At 40.2% G+C, this 24,537-nt stretch overlaps 1 protein-coding gene across 2 annotated transcripts; it reads left to right on the top strand.

Moving 5' to 3' along the window:
• Nucleotides 1-7,447: 7,447 nt before the first annotated feature.
• Nucleotides 7,448-23,401, top strand: dkk2 (dickkopf WNT signaling pathway inhibitor 2). 2 transcript variants are annotated; one of them, XM_035949865.2, is made up of 4 exons: nt 7,448-8,041; nt 19,301-19,451; nt 19,931-20,062; nt 21,342-23,401. In XM_035949865.2, exons 1-4 carry the CDS (start codon nt 7,850-7,852, stop codon nt 21,590-21,592), a joined length of 726 nt encoding a protein of 241 aa, XP_035805758.1. In that variant the 5' UTR covers nt 7,448-7,849; the 3' UTR covers nt 21,593-23,401. The 2 variants fall into 2 exon arrangements, with proteins under 2 accessions (XP_035805758.1, XP_023129783.1); XM_023274015.3 differs by having other exon boundaries at nt 7,454-8,041; nt 19,298-19,451.
• Nucleotides 23,402-24,537: the final 1,136 nt, after the last annotated feature.

Here is a 24,537-nt window from a genome sequence, read left to right as displayed (position 1 = left end):
AATGCCATAAGGGGGGATAAACAACCTTTGGCAGGGTACTGTGCTCTCTGAGTGTTTTTCTAGTTGCTTTTGTGTCACTGCTCTCAGCAAAGCCACACTCACTATCACATTTTCATTCTTACATATAATATGAGGATTAGGAAGAGATCTTCTTGTGGTCAGTAGTGATTACTGATACCAAAATATATTTCAGTGATCATTTGGGCATCTGAGTTTTGCTTTATTATCAATCAAACCTATTTTATAAGATCAATTTCATTGTAAGAAAGGTAGTAAATCATTCCAGTAACACAGTTGGAGTAGGTCAGTCTTTACTGGCTGACTGTGTCAATGCCAAGCTTTTGAGGATGGAAAAAGTTGACAAACTGTAAGAAGTGTTAGTTATCTCTGCAAACCACAACTGTTTGTCTGAAGAAAGCCAAGTTTGAAGACTCTTTGATCCTAATTTCTTAATTTGTGGCTAATTCCTCCATTAGTCATGAGCCTCACTCTTTATTGCAAACATAAGCATGGGATGTTTTTGGGGTTTTCTTAAACTTCTTTTGGAAAGACTTGAAAAGACTTTTGTGAGCATTGAAAGAAAGCTGCCCAGCTCATCTCTACAAGTGGTAGATCTTAGCTAGGAAAAAAATTCCCCACTAAAATATGCAAACCAAAGTCCTGTTGGGAAACACTTCCTAGTGAGAAGCGATGTGTACATAATCCATCATCAATGTCATTCAGAAAAATTCCAGTGACAAATATAAAAACAGTCACCTTCATTAAAATCAAAACAGCTCCCGACTAATGTGTTTGTCTTGATTTTTCTGGAGTCATTCCTGCTTCCTCTCGGCCTGCTGATTTAATGCTGAGCCACCTGCCATATGACTCGCGTCATCGGCCCGCCAGCTCACATCTGCTGGACGTGGACCACTAGAAACGGGAGAGACGGTCTCTTCGATAATTTGTTTATCATCTAGTGTGGGTGTAGTCCATACGCATGTTCTGTGTGAGTCACATCAAAGTCAGCGGCAGCCTTCGTCTGAGCTCCACCTCACTAACAAAGCATGCCAGACTTGTTGCTGCGTCTCAGCCGAGGGGAACCCCATATTCTGAACAGAACATAAACACCCACATTTCTGCATTACCCCGAATCAAAGGCAGACTCGGAATGGGTCGACTGATGTGTTGTACTGATGCATGGTTGCGGGTGGTCAACCGGGAGGCAGGAACTCTTCCTGTACTGTGTGATCCAGTAACAAGAACCAGACTCAGTGTGCCACAGTGAAACTGGTTTACATGGTCTTCAGTTACACGAGAGAATAAACCCGCAACGACTTTAATCACAATCCAAGAATTTTAATCTGAAGCTGGACTTCACACAGTATATAAAATGTTGTTTCTACAGACTACTGCTCCCATTGATGTCATATTATTAGGTTTATACACTGTGTCATTGCAATTTAACACTCACTATATTGCATATGGCACAACTCAAGGCGATATCAAGGGAAAGACAAGAGGGGAGTGTTAAAGACAAATCTCTCACAACTGGATCTAACTTTCAGTCAAGGCAGTGAGCTTAAACTGAAAACCCACACAGTCAGTTTGTTTTTAAATGCTCTAATGCTTGTCTTTTCTGTGCCTAAAGTGCACTGAATTGCTTCTGCATTTGAAAGAACAAATAAACCTGTTTTGCTTCAGCAGTAAATAAACAGACTTGACAGGGATAGCCCAGTGTGCACTAGTTACAATACAAACTAAAACAAAGGAAGCATGGATGGCAGAATGAATTCAGGTTAAATTAGCACCACTTGTGTCCATCTTCACATTTTGAAAAGGTTGAAAAGTTAATATAAAATGAGGGTCATCACAGAAATGGCAAATCAAGAGATCCAAAGTGCCTGCCTGAGGAGATAAGGCTTGCAGAGTCAGTAACTTCTTTTAAATTACCCACTTTTATAGACTTGCTTTTATGTGAGGTTTACTTTTAGTTTTAGTGTTCTTTTTTGCATTATGTTTGTTAATTTTATATGTTCTCTCTTGTTTTATTTGAATTTTAGCTGCCTGGCTTTTAACTCTTATTATCGTAGTCAACAACACGTGTTCTAATGACTTAAACAACCTGAATGACAATTATTCTCATCTTCCATGTCCAGTTTCAGCTTTGGTGATTCAAATTAAGTCCATCTTTAGGGTATCCTGTGGGATTTTGTTAAGTAGTATTTGCACTTCTTTTTTTTTTTTTTTTTAAAAAAAAAAAAAAAGAAGACTAAACCACTTGATGTTTTGAGGCCTAATAAACTGTTATTAACTACTTTCCTCATAAAACCTTTGCAGGGTTGAATTCTAAAAGATTCTGAAACTATTTTTAATTATGATTACTATTTCTGCATTGCCACTGTTACACTGATAACATGTCTAATGAAAGGGTATGAAATGATCAGTGAAATTCATTTTTATCTCTTTTTTTTCCCCCAGAAATGCTGGTAGCTGCTTAAAACTACACACGTTACGTTTAGGTTGTCTTAATCAACAGAAGGTAAGACTTGAACTATATATTTATGCAACTACAGCCTGTGTAATGGCTGTATAATGACCAAAGTCTTTGCACTGTTTAATATCCTGTCTCCTCTGCTATTGACCACCTGCATATCATGACTGTCTCCATCAGTCTATAATTTAACCGGCGAGGGCTTTTTTTCTGGTTATAATCCACTGATTCCAGAGTTATCCAGTCTGTTGTCAAGGGAGTAGACCCTCCATGATCCAATTTTAATCTTCCCTCAGAATCCAGATTATAAATCAGCAGAGCTTTGCTTTCCCCGTTGTCAGGTGAATGGATATTGAGACGTTCTCAGATATTATTTTACAGACGGCTTGAATTCTTCAACGCAGAAAAATAGTAGTCACAATGTGATTACCCTGTGAAGGCTGGGGTGGTGATGGCATGTCAGAACACAAGAAATAATCCCACGGGAAACTGTTTCCAATGAAGCGAGCCAAGAAAACAATTACAGATCTCGGGCTAGGTGCTCTACTCTGTATTTCTGCTCAAGTTCTTCTTTTTTTTTTCTTTTAACATCACATTTTTGACACTAATTGCTGACATCCTGAAAGCTCTTTGTTAATGTGAAAAAAGTGACGATGGGTATGCTCCGCCATCATCCCTAAAACCTTCTGTTTAGAGTTTGGATACCACATGCAGAACCTTTATCTGACACACCAGAAGCTCAGCTGTCCAAAAAATTCACATCGCCTTCTCTCCAGTGAGACACTTTATCGCATGTTACTCTTGTCCGTCACATCCCATCGACTGTGGTTCCTCCAGATATCTCCACACTTATCAGCACCACTGAATCAACATGCTGCTTTTTTTCCTCTTGAGTTTCAGCAGTCTGTCATTTGAAGTGTCTCCTTGTTTCTGCTCACATGTTTTAAAGTGATGAATGTTTTTGAAATGACACAGACCAGGGCTATTCAATTAAAAATTCACTGGGGCCGGATTTTCAGACTAAGAACATGAGCTGGGCCGGATGTTTTTAGCAGACAGTGAGCAAAGTTAACCATTTAAAATAAACACAAACAGATAACAAAGACACTGGATGTTTATAAACGTATTGCCACATCCAAAAGGACAGAAACACAATAGAAGAGCAGTACTTAAACTAAACCTGTGCTGAAATACTGCTTCTTTTTACATTTCAAACACACAACTTCAACACATTTTGATAGGTAAATATAAGCACATGTTAAGGTGCATATGAACATAAAAACTAAGTGTAGATTAGAAACACCATCTTTTGTTTTGGTCACATCTCAAAGTGCATTAAAAAGTAACTTGGTTAACAGTAACTTTTCAGAACTTGAGACATTTTTCTTCTTTGGAAATAACAAAAAACAGAGTTTGTCCCTGTCCATATTTGGTCTCATCTGAGACAGTCACAGCTTCAGTGCATATAATCAAAAAAATAAACAGTAGGCACAGTGATAGTTACTATCCCTTTGAAACGAAATAAAGCTGACATCAAAGTGCATAATAAAGTGCAACTAAGTGAAATAACTGTCAAAACAAAATGTATTTCTTAAATATTAAACTTATAATAAGTGAACATAAAATAGTCACATAAATACATAAAACTACCTTTAGTGTCTGCTACAGCACGCTGCTTTGTTGCACTTACCATGTCTCGAAGACATCTGTGGCGAGAATGTTTGACGTGTCAGACCTGTTTGATAGCAGATGTCACACTCGTCTTAACTTGATCGTCCGTTAAAACTTCATCCACGACAGCCAACATGCAGTCCTTCACAGTTTCTGAGTCTGTGAACGGCCTCTTTTTCGTGGCCCTTTCCTGAGCTGTGCAGGTCCGCTTCATTGTAGTACAGCTCCGGTTGTAAGATGCAGTCAAACTCTGAATTATAGCCGCTCTCTCATGACATCCCTCGGGAAAGTTTGTCCGAAACGCGGCATGTTTTTCAATGTGGTGTCTTCGGACATGATAATCTTTCAGCGCTGCAACGCACTCGTTGCAGAGTAAACGCATTGGTTTGGCGTTCGGACTTGGTGGTAAATAAATAAATACTTGTCAGTCCACGCAGGATTAAACCGACGGTTTTCCTCGCCGATTTGTCGTTTCAGGATAGAAAAAGACATGATGCTATTTTCACCTGTATAGAACTGCTAATGTTAACTTTTCAAACGCGTCTCCTCAACGCAATGCATTGTGGGTTAGTTGCTAGGTTACGGCAAGTGTTGCATTCAATGTTTGCAATAATGTTGGAATTTTTGTAAGAACTTGTCGTCTCGAGGGTTGCTTTCGGGCCGCATGTGGCCCGCGGGCCGCTAGATGAATAGGGCTGCTTTAGATGGTTGGAAAGGGGTCATTGGGGGGTGGGCCAGTTGTGAGGGGTCCGCGGGCCGGATGTGGCCCGCGGGCCGCCAATTGAATAGGCCCAACATAGACACTCCAACCCAATCCATCTCTGTTCCGGACCTCTGATTCACTGTGAGCCGCTTTCACCCTCATCCTGGGGACTTTTTCAGCTGTTTCATCAGCAGTATTGAAGGCAGACCAGAAAATCCAGCTGGGCACCACCCAGTGTTTATGGAATGAATCGAAGTTTTTGCCGCGAGTCACTGTTTTTGTTTTGCATTGGTTATTGGAACATAATCCCACAGAAAACATTCATGAAAAACTGCACAGTGATAGAAAAACATATTCAGTGGAAGTTTATTTACTGCAGATTCCCTTCTTTTTTATTGAAAAATCAACGCATTGTTCCCAGCTTTTTTCTCTCTGAAATATGTTTATTGTTTTTTCCTCTTGTGCACATATAACATACACAGCAGATATGGTCATTTTACAAAGGTCTGCAGTAGTACGCACTCGCTCATACAGAAAAAAAACAACAACTGATGTAACAGAGGTACAAACTCTACAACAGGACACATCCGAGGTGGTATCCCAAAGCCCCGCAGATCCCCAGTACACTAAAGAAGTAATTAAAAAGCTAGAAAAGTGCAGTACTCTGCCAAGACTGCTCAGTCGTTGTGTCGTTTCCGATGGATGAAATCTTAAAAAAAAAAAAAAAAAAGTGTCCTTGTGTCATTTCTGACCTTCCCTGAAAATTTTATCCAAACTCGTTAGTCCATTTTTGAGTAATGTCGCGAACAGACAGACAGACAGACAGGAAAAAAACAACAATTGTCACACAACTCCGCCTCCTTAGCAGAGTAATAGAAAAGAGTCGATAAATATTCCTAACCTGGAGTGTAACAGAGAAAAGAACTGGAAGCCAGGTGAGAGAAGAAAACAAACTACAAGAGACATCAATGGAAAATATAATATTTTAAAAAAGGAGATTTAAATTTAATTTTAACTGTTTCATTTGAGATTTAGTTTGGTCATCAAGGGAGTGGGACAAGAGAAAAATGGCATTTTAGAGGGAACTCCAGACTTATTTGGCATTTTAAAAATATTTTCAAACATTCTTATCTAATAGTGTTTTTTTAGATTTGGTCTCAGGACAAGTACATTTACACAACAACTGCATGTTTTAGTATTTTGAACGTGGATTATTTGAAATTTGATGGGTGCGATATAAAATGTCCTCCAGTTCTAGAAAGACCTCAGTGCACAGCCTTAAACTGTAGCAGGCAATGGTGAGTTCCCAGGCGTTACCTTGTGTGCTTGAATAAAATGGATGAGCCCTTTTTAAAACGTGTTTCCGGTAGTAGCAGCTGTTTAGTGGCAGTCTTTCAAGGTAAATCACTGTGGACTCAGGTGACAACGACAGCTAAAATAGCATCACCTCTGAGCATCTACAGTTACATCAGACAAGTCCAATACTTCCTCCCACTCCCCAGTTCAGTTGGTTGCCTATTGTCTCGAACAAAAGAACTTGACACTTTGAATTGGAGTCTGTGATGGATCGCTTTTGAGGTCAGAAGCCTTTACCGGTATACTGGTTTCATCCCAGCCCAGCCAAGCTTCCAGCCTTGAATGGAAGCTTCTAACTTGCATGAAGACTAAAGCATTATTAGGTGGAGAGTCACAGAGCTGTTGTGGGAAAGATGGTTTTGATGACTGGCTGCTTAATTTTCATTAATAGCATGACTTTTGTTGATTTACATGCACTGTGGTTCCTGTTTGTGCATCATATTTTCCATTGTCAAAGAGAGTCAGGCAACATGTAGATGATCCTGGTGGATTTTTGTTTTTAATAGTTGCACCACGGCATCATATGTACATGAAAAAAGGCAGTAAAGGGTTCTGCAGCATGTGGACACACTGAGAGCTGTAAAATACTTTCCAGGCAAGACTCTCTGCTAAGTGAATTATTCATCCAAGATCATGGGCTTTACCTGCCTAAAACTGAAAGAGTGCTTTGTGCTTACAAATATATTATCTAACCAACAGGAATAACTTATCCTGATACAGGACTTAGACAAAGGATCCTTTATAATTCTTTCTTCGTTTTCCTTATCACACTAGTCATCATTTGCATCATGAGGGATGTCTTCCCACAAAGGGAAAACAATAGTTATCAGATTTTATTTTTCTTTCTAAGTTATTCCGGAATGCTGGTTAAATGAACCATGAATTTATCAGGGCATCATTTCTATAAAATAAGCTTTAGTGACCGTTTGGGGTTTTAAAATCTAAGTACAGGTAACAATTTCCGAGGAACACAAATTATTTCTTGTGATAATGGAAAATGTTCCACCTTACTTACAAAAACCCTCTTTTTAGAGCAGCCCAACTTTTTTTTTTTCCCCCTTTCCATTTCCTATGCGTGCTCAGCCACCTCGCAGTAAAAAGGGTCAAGCGCTCAGTTAAAATACACAGTGTATAATTTTATAGCTTTTTCCCAACGGGGCTCCTGGTGCCGGTGTCCAGACGACAATGCGAAAGCAGCAGTGCCGCACACAGATCAGTTTCATTCTTTGTCAGTTGTGAATAGGGGCGGAGGAAGCAAACTCATTAGAATCCTATAAAAAGAAAGTATCCGAGATCATAAAACAGCCGGCTGCAGGACTAAGTGCTCACTCACAGCCAGACAGAGACACAGTGGAAAACCTGTCAGCTTTTCTTTCTGACCCTTCAGAGCATCAGCATTTTAACAGATCTCCACTGATCCCCCTCCACACTGGGCTCTCTGTGCTTTTTCAGACCACTGTGTCGATGGCAGTCATTCTTCTGAATATCTGATTTTTTCAGGAACCAACTTCTGGCACCATCACCAAGCGTTACGCATGGACACTGCCAGGACGCACACGTCTCACTGAAGAAACTTATTTTTACAAGGCAGAGTTAAGGTTATTCTTTTTATTTTTTGTTCACATTGCAGTGTTTTTTCCCCGAGGATGTTCGTCTCCACTTGGAATAGATGTTGTGTTGTGATGTTTCTCGTCGCCACACTGAGGACAGGGACATCACAGGTATCAGAGGCGCGCCCGAAGGCGAACTCCATCAAGCCTGCTCTGCTGGAAGAGACACCGACACCGGCTACCAACCGCTCTGCTACTGTCACCAAGAAACAGAACATCCTTGCGCAGGTAATTCTGATCATTTACTTGTCTGAGAAAACACAAGCTGAGAGTCCTGGCACACTTTTACGCGCAACCGGAGGATCGGTGCCAGTGGAACAAATTGTGAATGACAGCTGTTCCAAAAATGTCCTCTTATTTCAATTAAATGAAAGTCGAGCGAGGAGTATTAAGGAGCATTTTCATATTTACTAGTAAAATGATAGATTAGTAAAATGTGCCCTAAAAAGGGCTCTCTCATGTGCGAATCGTTATTGGAAATTGCGGGGACCGGACCCCTCATAAACCCTAATTGCCTTTCAAACCTGACGCCACAGTCGGTTGCAGCGCACTTCCACAGTAAATCATTAATGCCAGCAGAAATGTGAGAAAAAGTTAACACTTGGGGTAATTTTCTGTCTGGGTCTTAGTGTCATTAAAGTGGTCCAGACGCTTGCTGGGATTATGAGATTCTGCGGGGCCTCTGAGGGATAACCTAACCAACCACTTAATACCTACTCAAAGACTTATCAATTCCTGCTGTTTCAACAAAGTGCCACATTGGTGCAGCTTGACAGCAAACCTGGAATCAAAAAGCTGTGAACATTATAATAAGTGAGTTTTATCAAGTGAGGAATCAGAGCTGCTGCTTAGCCAGGGGGGAAAAAGTCCACCATTGGTTATAATCTGCTATGAAACAGGTTTAGATAACAGATATTAATGTGTGAAAGACATAGCAGCCACACAAAAACTAGAAAATCCAGGCATTCACCTCACATAAAATGTTAATTTACTGCACAGAATCACCTTGATTTTAATTCAACTGGAGGCTGAATATGTTGCTCAGGGCTGCTGCTGATGCCTCAGAGCATCTCCCTGAGCAGCAGATGGCAGTGCCACCTCTCCATCACATCCAGACTCTGTCCATCAGCTCACTGACACAGCTAATTGCACTTGTCCTCACTTTAGGCAGCGCTTTCGCTCGATGTTCTCGCCCGCTATGTTTGCATTTGGCGTGTTCAGCTGCCTGTAAATTCACTTGCTGTAGATTGAGTGTTGCATATCTGCGAAGTGCAGGGCACTGAGAGACGTCCAGCTCGCACAGAAGAATTATGGAAAAGCCACACTCTCTCCTCTGCGGAGTGTGGAGATCCAACCTCAGGCTACCCTGCCAGACCTCAATCTGAACGCCTGCTTACATCTCTGCCATTGCAATAATCTGGAGTGGTTTGGAAGAGTGTACCGAGGGGAAACAATATGTGTGTGCAGATACCACTGTACGGCTACAGAGGTAAAATGTCATGGTGGGGGTCTATATATGTGTGTTATATGTGTGTCTTCTGGCTGCCAGGGGGTTTACAAGAGCTGTAAACTAACAGACAGCCTCAGTTTTGTGGCTTGACGATGGCGAGCAAACTGCACTGACTTTCTGCATCTCGACTTACACTGGCTACCAATGGGGATAATAAATCCAAGATAACAAGTCTGATCTCTCTGTGAGGCTGCAATGGCAAAGATTTACCTTAAGGGTGGTCACAGAGACATTAATCAGTCATTTTCTTGAGTATAAAACTGCAATAACTTATTTAATTTTATGATACGTCTTGAAATAGGCTGTACAGCACAAAACACACGATTGAAGTATTTTCTTTCCAAAGTGGTTCCCAGTAGGAATCCTGAAATATTTTCGTCTTGGTCTGCGATTGTGAGCTCATGTATCGCTGATTAAGGCTGAGGGGAATGTTTGGAAAATGGGCACGCATCAGCTCAAATTTCTCCTCTGGCATCACACATTATGGGAAACCTTGGGGCTGATACGCTATCACCACATTTATGGTCGAGTTGTCATGTTGCTGAGATCTCTACAATCGGTGAGAAATAGTTGGCAGACTGTCGCACCTCTGGGGAGTGGGTTCAGGATGTGTGTGTGATTGTGAGCTTGCCAGATATGTCAGCGAGAATCTCAATAATTTACCACCGTGACCATTATTTAAAACTATTCTCTTCTCAGTCAAATACATTTTTGAAAAGCATGAGGCAGCTGTTTAGAATCTCGAATCTCTCTATAGAATGAAAATTACAAGGAATCTCCTCAAAAATTGCCCTCTTTGGCTTTCATTTAATGTAGCAAATTACTGTGGGAGGCAATCCAGCCACCACCAAGGGCAGACAAGCAGGAAACAAGGGTGTAATATCCAGGAGATTAGAAATGTTGGTCAAAAAATTGGGTTATAGGAAGACTTTGACAACTTAATATGCTTTAATGTTCGTATAGTTGCGGACAAAGTTTGACGATAAGAGTGACATTGATGGCACACACTTCCTCTGTGTTCTGATGGCCCCAAACTGCTGAGTGTTTTCCTGTTGTCTCAACCCTTTTCGCATCAGCTCGACCGGAGTGAAACCGACTAAGTCTCGTGGACCTTGACAGCCGGCACTCGTGGGTGGCACTGTTGCCTCCTTGGAAGGGACCCAACAGAAATGGATAGCATGGGCAGACGGTGCTCGCCGCCATAACCTCTGAACCCACAATGGAACCAACACTGTTGGTTGGCGGCACTCATGCTGCCTGTAAAACCTCAGCCAGCCAGTCAGTCAGCCTTAACTAGTTGCTTTATTTAATTCAACACAGAGATTACTTTAACAAGCGATCTCCGTGGGCTCTGTCTATAAAAGCTTCTCTTTCTCGGGCTCCCCCTCAACCTAAAATGACTGTTCAGTGATCCTAATGAGCTGAGAAAGAGGGAGCAAAGACAGGCTGAGGTGTGACTGCTTGTTAGCGCTCAGCTCAGTTTGTGCTTCAGTCTTCTGTCATGTGGCTTTTTCCCAGTCTACGAGCCCCTCGAGTGCTGTGAGGATCCCTGAACTGGAAGCACTGGGAACCTCATGGGAACCACCTTTACTGTAATTGGGCCTGTTAATGAGAGAAGAGACACGTGCACATCTAATTCCACAGGATTACACCTTTTAGAGCAGGAGTGTGCAACTGATTCTGGTGCAGGGGCCACATTCGGCCCAATCTGATGTCAAGCGGGCCGGACCAGTAAAATCACAGCATAATAACTTATAAATAACGAAAACTCCAATTTTTTCCTATGTTTTAGTGCAAAAAAGTTCACATTTAAGGAACTATCTTTTTACAAAACATTATGAAAAACCTGAAATTTCTTAAGAAAAATAAATTCAATTTCAGCAACATTATGCCTCAGTTTATCATTTACACATTACAACTTACAGATCACAGTGTTTCTACAAAGGCACAAAACATTCAGTCATAGGTTTCTGGAACTGAATGATATAGTATTTTACTTTATGATCAAAATGATAAAAGTCAGACAAAAAAAGACAAAAAAACCAAAACAAGACGAAATATGACAAAAATGAGACGTGAAATAATAAAAACAAGACACAAAACGACAAAAAATGAGACAAATGGTACAAAACTAGACAAAAAGTTACGAAGCTACAAAAAAATGGACAAATGACAGAAAAGAGACAAAAAATTACACAAATTACACAAACAAGACAAAAAATGATAAAAGCCAGAAACAAAACGACAAAAAACTAGACAAGCAACACAAGCAAGACAAAAACCCCCACAAAATGACACAAACAATACACAAAACAATGAAAAAAGCAAAACGCAAAACGACAAAAAAAGGCAAAAAAACCACAAGCGAGACAAAAAGGAAACACAAAACGACAAAAACCAGAAACAAAAGGAAAAATACATGAGACAAATGACAAAAGTAGGAAAAAAAACAACAAAAACAAGACAAAATATTACAAAAATGAGACACAAAACGACAAAAGAACAATTTAGTATTTTATTTTATGATCAAAACAACTTGTCATGATCTAGAAAGTAATTTAAATTTAAAGTTTTACAAATTTACAATTTGCAGTTAATGTCTTCTCTATATTTTTTACACTTTACAAAGTCGTCCCGCAGCCTGGATTGAACCCTCTGGCGGGCTGGTTTTGGCCCGTGGGCCACATGTTTGACACCCCTGATTTAGAGCAACACACCTTCTAGAATACCATCAAGAGCTTTTCCCCCGTTTGTCTTTGAAGAGAGCAGTCGTGTACGACTCTGTGTCTTTTGTCCAATGAATAAGACTAGCTCAGAATGTATACTTAACTTAGGGAAGGTCTAGTTTTTGGAGACTCTGAATTCTAGTGCTCAAAGGGACACGGCTATAAACACATGTGTTTTGAGTGATGAAAGACGCCAAGCTTTGTTTGAAGACATGGTTTGTAGGAGTGAGTTGTGCGCAGTCATCCCTATGTTATCTGATACCGGCTGTCTGTGCTTTCAGGGCATATGAAGTTTGTTTATGCAGTGACATCGTTTATTTGACTCTTTAAGGCCCCTGCCACTCATTAACACCATTCACAGTTTCAGGTTACGAGCTCGAGCTCTGAAGGTCATGTGCAATCGCAAAAAAGAACCAAAAAAAAAAAAAAAAAAAGTGGTTGTGTGGGAAGAAACTTTATTGCATCTTTTGTTTTTTTCTTCAGACTAAATCAGTGGAAGTATGGTGCATAAAACCTGTTTTTACAAACTGTGAAGGACTTGAAAATGACTAAGGTGAGAGAGTTATAGATAGCATAGTCCATAAAAGAAGACAGCCTTCAGCACTGTCATGGTTCATAAAGATGATATTTGCCATATGCAGAGGACAGCAGGTCTGCTTTTGCTTTTATTAGAGTTTTATTAGTGTTTGCACTGATGGCCCACATTAGGAGTTCCTCTGAGTAATAAGGTCGGCAAGTGCTTCAGATTGATCTTGATCAATATCAAGAAAAGAAGTCAGTTTAATCCACTTTGGCATTGCTGTTTCTTTTGCTAGGGTTCAAAAGCTTGATCGTCATAGTTACAATATCATAGCAAGAAAAGCACTCAGAGAGTGCAGTACTCTGCCAAGGCTGCTCAGTCATTGGATCATTTCTGACAGATGAAATCTTTAAAAAAAAAATCTGTGACAGGAATCACATTTAATATAGATGTACCCACAAACAAAATGACATTGCACTGAGCACAGCCATGTGTTTTGCATGTGTACGTTATGTACAGATACCAAATCGTGTGACCTAAATATGTAGCGGGTGGCGGGAATTGATGATAGTTGTAAACACCTCCACAATTTAATCAATTGTTTCTTTTTTTAAAAGTTATTTTTTTCTGCCATTTTTGACTTTATTTGACCGGTAGGTCGAGAGTCAGACAGGAGAATAAGGAGCAGAATGGAGGGGGAAGACCTGCAGCAAAGGACCTGAGCTGGAATCAAACCCAGGCCACTGGATCTGGGATTATAGCCCCTGTTTATGGGTCATCCACTCAACCAGTTGAGCTACCTGGGTGCCCATTTTTTTCAATCATTGCTGATGGATAAGTCCCGATCAGTCTGCAGCGGTGGATTTGTAGTAGGATCGCAATCACATAATCATCAGCAGGCAGCTGACGTAGTGTTCACTTGTTGTCATAGTTACAGTGACACCGTGCCACTATCTCGCAATGAACAGAAATCTTTCACAAATCTGTGGATCCAGACTATAAGCTGCATCACTGCCAAAATCTAATCACTCATTCCTTGTGTCATTTCTGACCTTTCCGGAAAATTTCATCCAAATCCGTTTTTGAGTAATGTTGCGAACAGACAGACAGACAGACAGACAGACAGACAAACTTAGGCTAATCGTCACGTAAGTTCACCATTCCTTGGTAGAGTAGAAATATGGTTAAGTTTAGGGAATTATAGTGATGTTATTAAAAAAAAAAAAACAAGCAAAAAAAAAAAAAACTGTTCACAAACAATTTCTTTCATGATACAAGCTCTGTTGACCCATCCATCCACCCCAACCTCATCCCTGCCATCGTTGCTGCTATCATAGTAACTGAGGCCACTAGTGGGTTTTGTCATGTAACGTAGTTTGTTGAAATTGCTTCGTTTTGTTGTTTTGCTGCTGTATATTTGTGTCTTTCTACTGTCCCTTAGACTCAAACAACACAGAAGAGATACACCGAGTGTTATTTTTATGCATTACAGGGCACTCCCATGGAATTATATCAGCGCTTTGGAATGACTGTGCAGCGGTAAATAAGGGATGCGCAGACTGGGGGAGAGGGTTCAAAGCCCTGTATATCCTGCAGTAAATCCCTTGTAGATTGTTGCTCCCGCACATTTAAGGTTCCTCTTCAAAGCCGCAGCGCTTTACCAGCACGAGAGCAACACGAGACAGGGCCGGGGGCTTCCCTTATGTCTGTCTCTTCCTTTATCGTCTCACCAGCATACCAACAGAGGCTGCAGAGTGCACAGTTCTTAAGCCACTTCCTGTGCAGGATCCAGGGCTGTGCTTTTATGTGCGAGTTCTGTCTAGGGGAAAAATAAGGGAGCAACCGAAAAAAAAGATACGAGATGAATAAGATGCATCCAAATGAAGCCCTGTCCATCAGAAGTTGCGAGCAAGGCGTTTTAAAACATGACAAGATAAGGCGAGATTATCAGCTGTGATTTAAGGGTTGGCCTTGTATCCCTGAGTTTCAAAGGGCTGTCTCGAAGTCTGAGCAGTGATGGAAGAGGTGAGCTTCGTTCCTCCCCAGTCTATCCTGCATGTCTGCAAAGCGCCATAATTGATCCAAACCTGCTGGTCAGAAAGACAAATAGGAATCAGAGCAAGTAGGGAACTTTTTGTTGTCATATTTAGATGACAGCACATTTTTCTTGATGGGAGAAAAACTCCTGCTGCACTTTCCTGAACTTCTCTTCAGACCAGATATACAAATACCATTCAGAAGTTTGGGATCACTTAGAAATGTCCTTATTTATGAAAGAAAAGCAGTTTTTTTCCAAAACCAACTTTTAATTCATTCTAAACAAGTCTTGAGGCAACACATAGATATTTTTTTCATTTAAAAAGAAAACAAAAACAAAAACATCATGTGATCAATTTTTTAATTATTCTAAACAAGTTTTGAGTCATTCTGGACATTTTTTTTCAATCATTTTGGACACATTTTAAGTCATTTTTCACATTTCTCGTTTTAAGGCTTTTGGAATTGTTTTTTTTTTCATTTTGGACAGTTGCTGAATGATTTTGGGCAGCTTTTCATTCATTCTAAACAACCTCTCAATCATTTTAGACATTTTTTCCATCATTTTGGACATTTTTTGAGTTATTTTTGACTAATATAAAGTACTTTTTGACATTTCTTTAGCCTTTTGATGTGCAACATGAGTCAAAAGTGACCCAAATCCAATGGCAAATGGGAATCTCCTGACCCACACTGCGCATCAAAGGGTTAAGACATTTCTATTTCTTTTAACACTAACAATCTGTTAAGTGAACTTTGTATTAAAGGGGAGTTCATCATTTTGGGAATTATATCGTAGTATGAAGTATTGACAAACAACAGCCAGAAACACACAGAAGTGCTAGACAGACAGACGTAACAGAATAGTCTAATTTTAATCCCCTAAAACTGTTAATTGTTGCTTTATTCCTACACTGTGCTATAAACGAACTGTAAAAGTGCGGCTAAGAGGATGTTTTTGGCCTTTATGAATGGCTGTTTCCGCCTACTTTAAGTCATAATGCTAAAATTAGAGCTTTGAATATTCTGACAACAGTTCTTAACCTTGCAATAATTAAGAAATTTTCAGAACCCATAAAACATTCAGGGCGTTGTTGCTTTCATCAACATGTTAAGCATTTGCATTATGGGAATCTGTCATAATGATGGATGAGCATTCAGTTTAATATTCCTACTCATTTTTCTATGGCTGTATCATTGCCGCCATGTGTTTCCAGTCTGAGAGAGCCAGTATGGCAGCCGTCCAGTAAGTCTAATCTTGTTCATTTTCTGAAGCTCAAGCACATGAGTAACAGCTTCTAATGTGCTGAAATATTGATATTGTTGATAGTTGGTTTAAACATGTGGTCTACATTCGTGTTTGGACGGATGCCCTCTCCTTTGGGCACGACAGAATCCTCATCTACTGACCTTTATACCCCAAAAGCAGTTTGATATTTATTGTGGCTATAATGATTTTACTCTGATTTAAACCTCTTTCATGTTCGCTCACATGTTGACTGCTCCGTGTTTGTCAGTGGTAAGCCACAGTAAATCAGATCTGTCAGTACAGTGCCAGCTGAATGTGGATGTGGTGCTGGTGGTGGTGTGCCAACCAAACATGTTGTTCCAATGTCAGTCCACAATGAGCATAATTTATACCGTTTATTCCGTATCAGACTCATTTTTACTGATCTGTAAGTATGAATAGGTGCTGTGTCGTGCAAATGTCTGACAGTTTAACACATTTACTGACCTAAAGTCAAACGAAATAAACAATTGAGCAGTAACCTGAGCTTCTCTGTGTCTTGGCCAGCAGATGTGGACCTGAGACTTCAATGCTGCTGCTTAAAAAGTCCCTCTCCTTTCATGAATTTATTGCACGTTGGTGACGCTATTTCATTTGTCTAGCGAAGTTCATTTGATTTGTCAAACAATTCATGCCATACACTCAAAAGTCCAAAAAGTTCCAAAAGTGGAATGGCGATGGGACATGCTTATATAAGGAATTACTCTGCCGTTCAAAAGTTTGGGGTCACCCAGACAATTTCATGTTTTCCATGAAAACTCACACTTTCATTCATGTGCTAACATAACTGCACAAGGGTTTTCTAATCATCAATTAGCCTTTCAACACCATTAGCTAACACAATGTAGCATTAGAACACAGGAGTGATGGTTGCTGGAAATGTTCCTCTGTACCCCTATGGAGATATTCCATTAAAAATCAGCTGTTTCCAGCTAGAATAGTCATTTACCACATTAACAATGTCTAGACTGTGTTTCCGATTCATTTAATGTTGTCATCATTGAAAAAAAAACTGCTTTTCTTTCAAAAATAAGGACATTTCTAAGTGATCCAAAACTTTTGAAGGGTAGTGTACATTAACACAGTGGTTCAAGTAAAACTACACACTTGTTATGGAAAAAGTAAACTTGGTTTTAATTGTATTTCTCAATACTATGGACAATTTAGGTTATGTTTGTGAAGGTGGTGGTTTTTCTTTGTGTGGCCATTTTTAGCGCACTTATGGGAAAGACCCAAAGATTCCTTTAGCTGCTTTCGGTACAAAAACAAGAAATACTAAAGTAAAAACAATGCCTAATTAACTTTAAAGGAGCCTGATTGGCTTACTGAAATTACCCCTCAGTTATGTCTCATTATGTCCCTAAACACTTTGGGAGAATTAGAGAAACTGAAGTGGTTTTACTTGGTTTGGAAACTGTAATAGCTCTATTGTTTAGCCCTGACCATGACAGTGACAGACAACTTAATCCCTACAACATGTCGTCCACTAAAATGGGACTCACAGGGACCACAGCCTGTAGTTATTTCACCCAAAACAAACAAACAAACAGCATATTTCCCCACTTACCCCCCATGGTATCTGGCTGTGCAGGCAGTCTTGGGTTAATTTGTTGAAGTTTTAGATCTCTGCTGCTAATACATCATCCACCCATTTAATGCAATGAAGGCAAATGCCATTCAGTCTTTGCTTCCAAGATGTCCAACATCAAAGTTGTTTTTGAAAATTTTAGGGGCAATGTTGCTTTTCAGAAACAATGGTACTTGGGACATCAGTGATTCTGGTAGAGAACAATAAGTACAATAGAAACAGTGCCAGCTTTTAAACTGGAATAACCAACTAAATGATTTTAACAACGAAAATAACTCATAGCTGGATCATTCAAAGTTTCCATAGCCTGGTTTTCCCTAACATCACACAAGTCTAACAGCAGCTTTTTCTTTCTCCGGCACCGATCCACATCTAGTGCTCAAAAAATACTGATGAATTAGCTAGCATAAGACATACTGTGATTTACAGCCTCCTTGATAAAACACAATGCTCTCGAAGCAACACAACCGATTCAAGTTGAATCCGTCTTGGGTTCTGTATTCGGTCCAAACTAAACTGCAACAGTTTAACTGAGCAATTTGGCCAAATGATTTAAGACCTGGTGCAGATTGGAAGTAGTGGATCCACCACAACCCTGTTGGAGCTGGTTTGGGTGATCTTGTTTTCAAAGACCTCTGACCTGGACTTTATTCAACTCTCTAACTGTTTGCAGTTCTAATTTTGCTGACTGACTGTTGTGTATTTGATAGAAGAGATGCTTTAAGTGTAGCACATTGCAGGCAAACATTAATTCCCCTGCAACACAGTACTCATTGGTGGACGATGATATATGGGAGGTAGAAAATCACCACAATAAAATACATACCCAGTTAAATTAAAAATAAATTGGAGGAGATCAGTTTACCATTTCAAGATGTTTCATTACCCAGTAAAACAGTTTTATGAGTTTCGGCAGGATCAGTGTGGCTGAGGGCAGGGTGTGTCCACCATATGACATCTTTCCAGTAAGTGGCCTGATTTGTCCCATTCTGAATGAGAAGAGAAGAGAACGGCACTTCAGATGTAATTAAAGGAATCACTTGCATTCACACCACAGCTACATGTGCTTCATATTGTTTGATGCCACTGAGGCAACTCTATCAGAGTCAGATATCAAAGGCAACACTTGCCATTTATTTATTCACAGAAGAGAAAGTCAAGCTCTTCCATGGCACGAACACGAATTTTAAACAACACTTGACAGCACTTTGTTGTTTGAAAGAATAAGAATGGATGGCTGATGCAACTGCAGCCACACTGGCATCAATATTATGCTGCAGGGCTTCTTATTGACTAACTAGAGTTGTGTGTGGCCCATGAAAAATACCACCTCACCAATGCTAGCTAGGTCAGGCATTGTACACTCCTACAAACTGTGCAGTTTATGGATTTTAGGAAGAGCTGTCCATCCTGCTGATTTAAAAGTCACTGAAATTATGCACTTTAACCTCAGACTTGCCTGCTTCTTCAAAAATAAGGACATTCCTAAGTGACCCCAAACTTTTAAATGGCAGTGTACATGAATTAATTTATTTTTATTAGTTAAAGTTGCTCTATAATATTTAACGTTGCTCAGAAATGATTTAAAGTAGCTCTACATTAGTTAAAGTTGCTCTATATGAATTAAAGTTGCTCTTAATGAGTCAAAGTTAAAGTTATTGTTTAGTTGCTCAAAAATGATTTAAAGTTGCTCTACATTAGTGAAAGTTGCTCCATATTAGTTAAAGTTGCTCCATATTAGTTAAAGTTGCTCTAAATGAGTTCAAGTTGACCTGTGTTTTCTACAGATTGAGTAAATGCATCTTTTTTTCTCAGCAGGTGTATCCATGCAGCAATGATAAGGAGTGCAGCGTGGGCAGCTACTGCCACAGTCCTCAACAGGCTCCGTCTCGCTGCCTCACCTGCCGCAGGAGGAAGAAGCGCTGCCATCGAGATGCCATGTGCTGCCCTGGAAACCGCTGCAGCAACTGTACGTGTGCACAAACACTATATCAGCTCAGTTTCAATCAGATCCTGACTGCGGGGCACGATTTAGAAACTTGATTTCTCGTCTCATGCAAATATTCTGGAAAAAGTGACTTTTTCTAGGTCATTGAACAAACAGTACCACAGCATCTAGCCCAGAGTCTCAGTGAGAGAGCCAGTACATTTAAATAATGCTGAACACATGCTTTCATGCAGAATCCTGGGCTATTTACTGAACTGTATTAAATCGAGGCCCAGAGGCTGTGTTGACATAGCTGACCAACACATTTAGGAAGTCGCCTTTTGTCACGCTGTCATCTCCTGTAAAGCATCATTTAGGAGTCACTCACTGAGGCCAATAAGATTCTGATGTGATCTTTCAGTTTGCCATGTTGGCCCTCAGTGGTTGGTACAGCAATCAAACGGAGGAGATTTTGGATTTTCATGACCTTTGTTTCTTCCTCTTCTTTTTTCTTTCTGCAGATATTTGTGTCCCAATCTCTGAGAGCGTCCTCTCACCACACATCTCAGCGTTAGATGAACATAACAAGCTCTCCACCAAAGACCACAGTTGGAGGAAGGGTGGGAAAGCACATGCAAAGCATTCTCTTAAAGGTAAGATCTGACCGCATGTGTTTAAAATTTGTCCAGTGGAAACCCTGCCATCCCTGAACATTAGCACTTTTATCTTTTCTCTCGTATATTTTCCCTGTCATTTCCCTGAACTGAACCTGGCCCGAATAGCTGAATCCTTCTGTTGTTCACCCTCTGCATGTTTCATAAGAACTCATGGGTAACACAGTTGATAATTGCCCGTCTGCTCATGTGTCAGCGCCTCTGAGCCCAAAGCACAGCGTGGGGAGGCTGGTAGAAACCACAGTGCGTGTGCTGTTTCTGCACCTACATAAAGCCATACAAACAGTTTCATTGACGGCACACAGTGTACGAGACGCAACCACAGAATGAGGGTGGGGATGATTATAGCTAACAACTCAGTGAGCCCCCCTGCTCAGCGTTCATGTCAGCTGATTTAGGTTAATGTAAAGGCCCCATCCATGAAGTAATAAGTTTAATGAGACGCTTAAATTCCTCAACCCTAAATGCACCCTGAAGACAGCAGGCTGCGACGTTAAAATCAATGTGAAAGTAACGGCGCGACTTAAAGCCGCTATAAATGAGGCCATTTCCTTTTATTTGCACTTGACTCGCTGCCTTTCTTTAAACACTATTACATTCTAATGGCCGTCTGCTGCTTTAGAGAAGTCCTTCCAGAAAATCAGTGATGGTAAAACAATGAACAAACTTCACAGTCCATCACACTGATGGTTAGAAGTTCATAGTGAAATAACCAGTCAGCATAATGTGCTTTTGCCAGGGACACAGGATGACTAGTCTTGGATGATAATGCAACCTCTGGCAGAAGGTGATATACACATAAAGGAGTTTCACAGAAAAACCTGCGTGTCTAAATTACAGTAATTATATACTCTGCTCATAAGAGCATGCCAAGAATATCAGACTAACGGAGCAACAGATTGGATGATATGGTTAATATACAGAATAATCAAATTGTTTGCTTGATTTTTCTGCTGAAAGCTTCATATGTTCCTTTTGTCTCTCACATGCTGTATCATGCAATCTGGACCGAATCCTGAAGAAAGCGTTATATAAACGTATCCGTATGGAAAACATAAACGCCCTAATGAACAATCATTGCACATTTCCTTTGCTTTTTCTATTTAAGCGCTGTACAACAAACTCCAAGATTCTAGATGGTTTAGAATTTCATGCAGGTCTTTTATGTCCCTGATGGAGCATTTGTTTCTGTTTTTCCGAGCGCTCATATACCAGCTCCAGCGGTTCACCAGCGATCTCTATTGTCTTCTCCTGTTAGGGCACGAGGGCGACCCTTGCCTTCGCTCGTCCGACTGCTCGGAGGGCTACTGCTGCGCCCGTCACTTCTGGACCAAAATTTGCAAACCGGTGCTGCGGCAGGGAGAGGTGTGCACCAAGCAGAGGAAGAAAGGCTCTCACAGCTTGGAAATCTTCCAGCGCTGCGACTGCGCCAAAGGCCTCTCCTGCAAGGTGTGGAAAGACGCCACCTCCTCGTCCAAGTCCAGGCTCCACATGTGCCAGAAGATCTGAAGCTGAGGCAGCTGCTGTCGGCGCAGAGGCCTCTGTCTCCATCTGCCAGGGAAAGTTTTTTAAAGGATGGGTTGTGGCTGTATTGAAAGGAGTAAAAAGACAGAGACTAACAAGAGACAGAACAGACTGTGTGGGTTTAAAGCTCGCTATTGGGCGAGCGGAGAGCAAATGGGAATGCTTTAATGTGTTTGCTGTGAGTGGTCGATCCCTGTACCCACATAGAAACACTGATCCACATTCACATACCACACACACACACACACACACACACACACACACACACACACACACACACCTCACGGCTTTGACAGATCAATGAGCTTGTGCTGTGTTTGTTCACAAACCCAACAAACCTTTTACACATTATTACAACATTCAGGGAGCCACAGAGTTAGCCAGTAGATGCTGTGATAGGTGTGGACTTTTTCTAGCAGTCTTTCATCAAGCTACAACCCATAATATTACTATTTACAGACAAGCCATATTTTTTTTTTACTGAATAGTACATTCCTTAACGATCTCTGAAGTCAATTAGTTTGCTGTTTTGTTTCATTTCTGGATCTGAATGGTTTCCATTTTATGCCATCAGTTTTTCTCACGTTGCCATATCTCACTCTGCGTTGCTTATGTTAGGGTCTCGAAGAATTCCGCTATTGCTATGCAAAACATTTACAATCAGTAACAAACGTGCATACACATCATATTAAATGAAGAACTGATTGCACACACTGTTTATTCACTCATATGAGACGCCAAATAGTCCTAAACCAAAGAATGAACAAACACTTGCATTGGATTGATGAGTTTCATCTGGGGAATTAACTCCTTGCCCTATTTTTAGCCACAAGAAGAGAGATAAAGCGCTGTGTTCACTGTGGAAACTGTTTGATCCGTCACATACAGCTGTAATCTATTGTGATACAACTGTGTGGGTTAAATCACCGACGTAGCGCACTGCTGCAGGCTTAGCGGTTCTTCCGATACCAGAGCGAGAACCAGACTAGTTCTGCTTTTCCAATCACATGAACGGGACTCAAGGATATGATGGAATTGCAATTTTTTTCCGTTTACGAAAGCCAATACGAATGGAGATACAAAAGGTTACAAAAATGCTCCATAAGCCTGATGCTTTCAAAGAGAACTGTAGTTTGAATCAACGTTTTGTTGATGGCATGCGGCCCTGTTTATTTCTCTGTTTTTCAAATACTTTCTTCTCATGAAATATTGCAGAGCTTTATGTTGTACTGGATATGAAGCGATGCCTTTTTCCAGTGTCAATCCTCCACAGCAACCACTCATTACAAAGAAAGACAATATAATATCACATTTGCCTCCTTTTGCTTGTTTTGTTGTTGTTATTGTTGTTGTTTTTTTTTTACAGCATCAAGTGCATATATTTTGTAACCATTTAAAATATCAATAAGCTCTTATATTGTAAATAGACGAGAAGCAATGAAAATGTATTTAAGAATCAATGTATATCATGTACATATAATAACATATGAATCCTAAACATTACAGCAAAATGATCTAGGCGAGAAGAGGATTGAAAATGGTAAATGCTGTGTGTATAGATAAGAGGGGGGAAGACATAGATAGCTTTGATAGCTGTGACTGATATTCCAAACTGGACGCATCAAAAAGATAGTTCCTAAAGGAGAAGACATTAGTTTCCAAAAACACTTTGTGTAAATGGTGTGTAAATGGTGTGAAGATTTATATCCCACTAAATATTGTTTGTGTGAATACTTTGCAATGATTTGTTTTGTGTATTTACAATGATGAATGAATAAAAGAATGTATTTTGTATCATTGGTCACACAGGACGTGTTGTTTGTTGTGTTGCGTCTCATGGACAATTCTGTTAATTTAAAAAAACGAAATAAAACAACATACACTACTGATCAAAAGTTTGAGGTCACTTAGAAATGTCCTTATTTTTAAAAGAAAAGCATTTTTTTTCAATGAAGAGAACATTAAATTAATCAGAAATGCAGTCTAGACATTGTTAATGTAATGACATCACAGCTTCCCTGTTCTGGCTTCCCTCCACTGGCTCCCTGTCCATTTTAGAATTGATTTTAAGATTCTGCTGATCATTTTTAAAGCTTGCCAGGGCCTTGCCCCTGGCTATATTTTAGTCATGCTAACCCCGTACGTCCCCTCGCGCAGCCTTAGATCCTCAGGTGGGTCCCTCCTCATTGTTCCAAAGTGGAGGCTTAAATCCAAGGGTGACCAGACCTTCTCCATCAGGGCCCTTCTGTGTTGGAACGACTTGCCTGAGGAGATAAGGCTCGCCGAATCACTAAATTCTTTTAAATCGCGTCTTAAAACCCACTTTTATAGACTCGCCTTCCTGTAAAGTTCGCTTTCATTTCTCTTTTATCACTATGTTCTATCTGTCAAAGCACTTGGTGAATGTTCTTCTGACAGGTGCTATACAAATAAAGTTCTTCTTCTTCTTATCATTATTAATGTGGTAAGTGACCGTTCTAGCTGGAAACAGCTGATTTTTAATGGAATATCTACATAGGGGTACAGAGGAACATTTCCAGCAACCATCACTCCTGTGTTCTAATGCTACATTGTGTTAGCTAATTGGCTAATTGATGATTAGGAAACCCTTGTGAAATTATGTTAGCACATGAATAAAAGTGAGAGTTTTCATGGGAAACGTGAAATTGTCTGAATGACCCCAAATGTTTGAACGGCAGTGTATGTTACATTGAAACAATGCTAAAAGAAGTTCACAGGATAACAGGACAGAGATCACTTAGCTTGCTGCTATTTTACAAATATCATCTTCATGTGCTCCTCCTGAAAATGTTGTTTAAGATGCTAGAGGAGCATTTTGCTATCCCAACAAATTTATATTTACTTTCAAGGTTACTCAGCTAAATGCATTTCATTCAACAAATGCATGAACTGGATTTCACTTCTCACAA

This window comes from Amphiprion ocellaris, chromosome 4 (genome assembly GCF_022539595.1).
Source record: "Amphiprion ocellaris isolate individual 3 ecotype Okinawa chromosome 4, ASM2253959v1, whole genome shotgun sequence".
Taxonomy (NCBI): domain Eukaryota; kingdom Metazoa; phylum Chordata; class Actinopteri; family Pomacentridae; genus Amphiprion; species Amphiprion ocellaris.
The sequence above is the reverse complement of the archived record's forward strand: the minus strand, read 5'-3'. Positions and strand labels throughout refer to the sequence as shown.

Coding starts and splice junctions, on each gene's coding strand:
- dkk2 (XM_023274015.3), top strand. CDS start 7,850: ATGTTCGTCTCCACTTGGAATAGATGTTGTGTTGTGATGTTTCTCGTC. Junction 19,452..19,930: donor TGGAAACCGCTGCAGCAACT/GTACGTGTGCAC, acceptor TTCTTTCTGCAG/ATATTTGTGTCCCAATCTCT. Junction 20,063..21,341: donor TGCAAAGCATTCTCTTAAAG/GTAAGATCTGAC, acceptor TTCTCCTGTTAG/GGCACGAGGGCGACCCTTGC.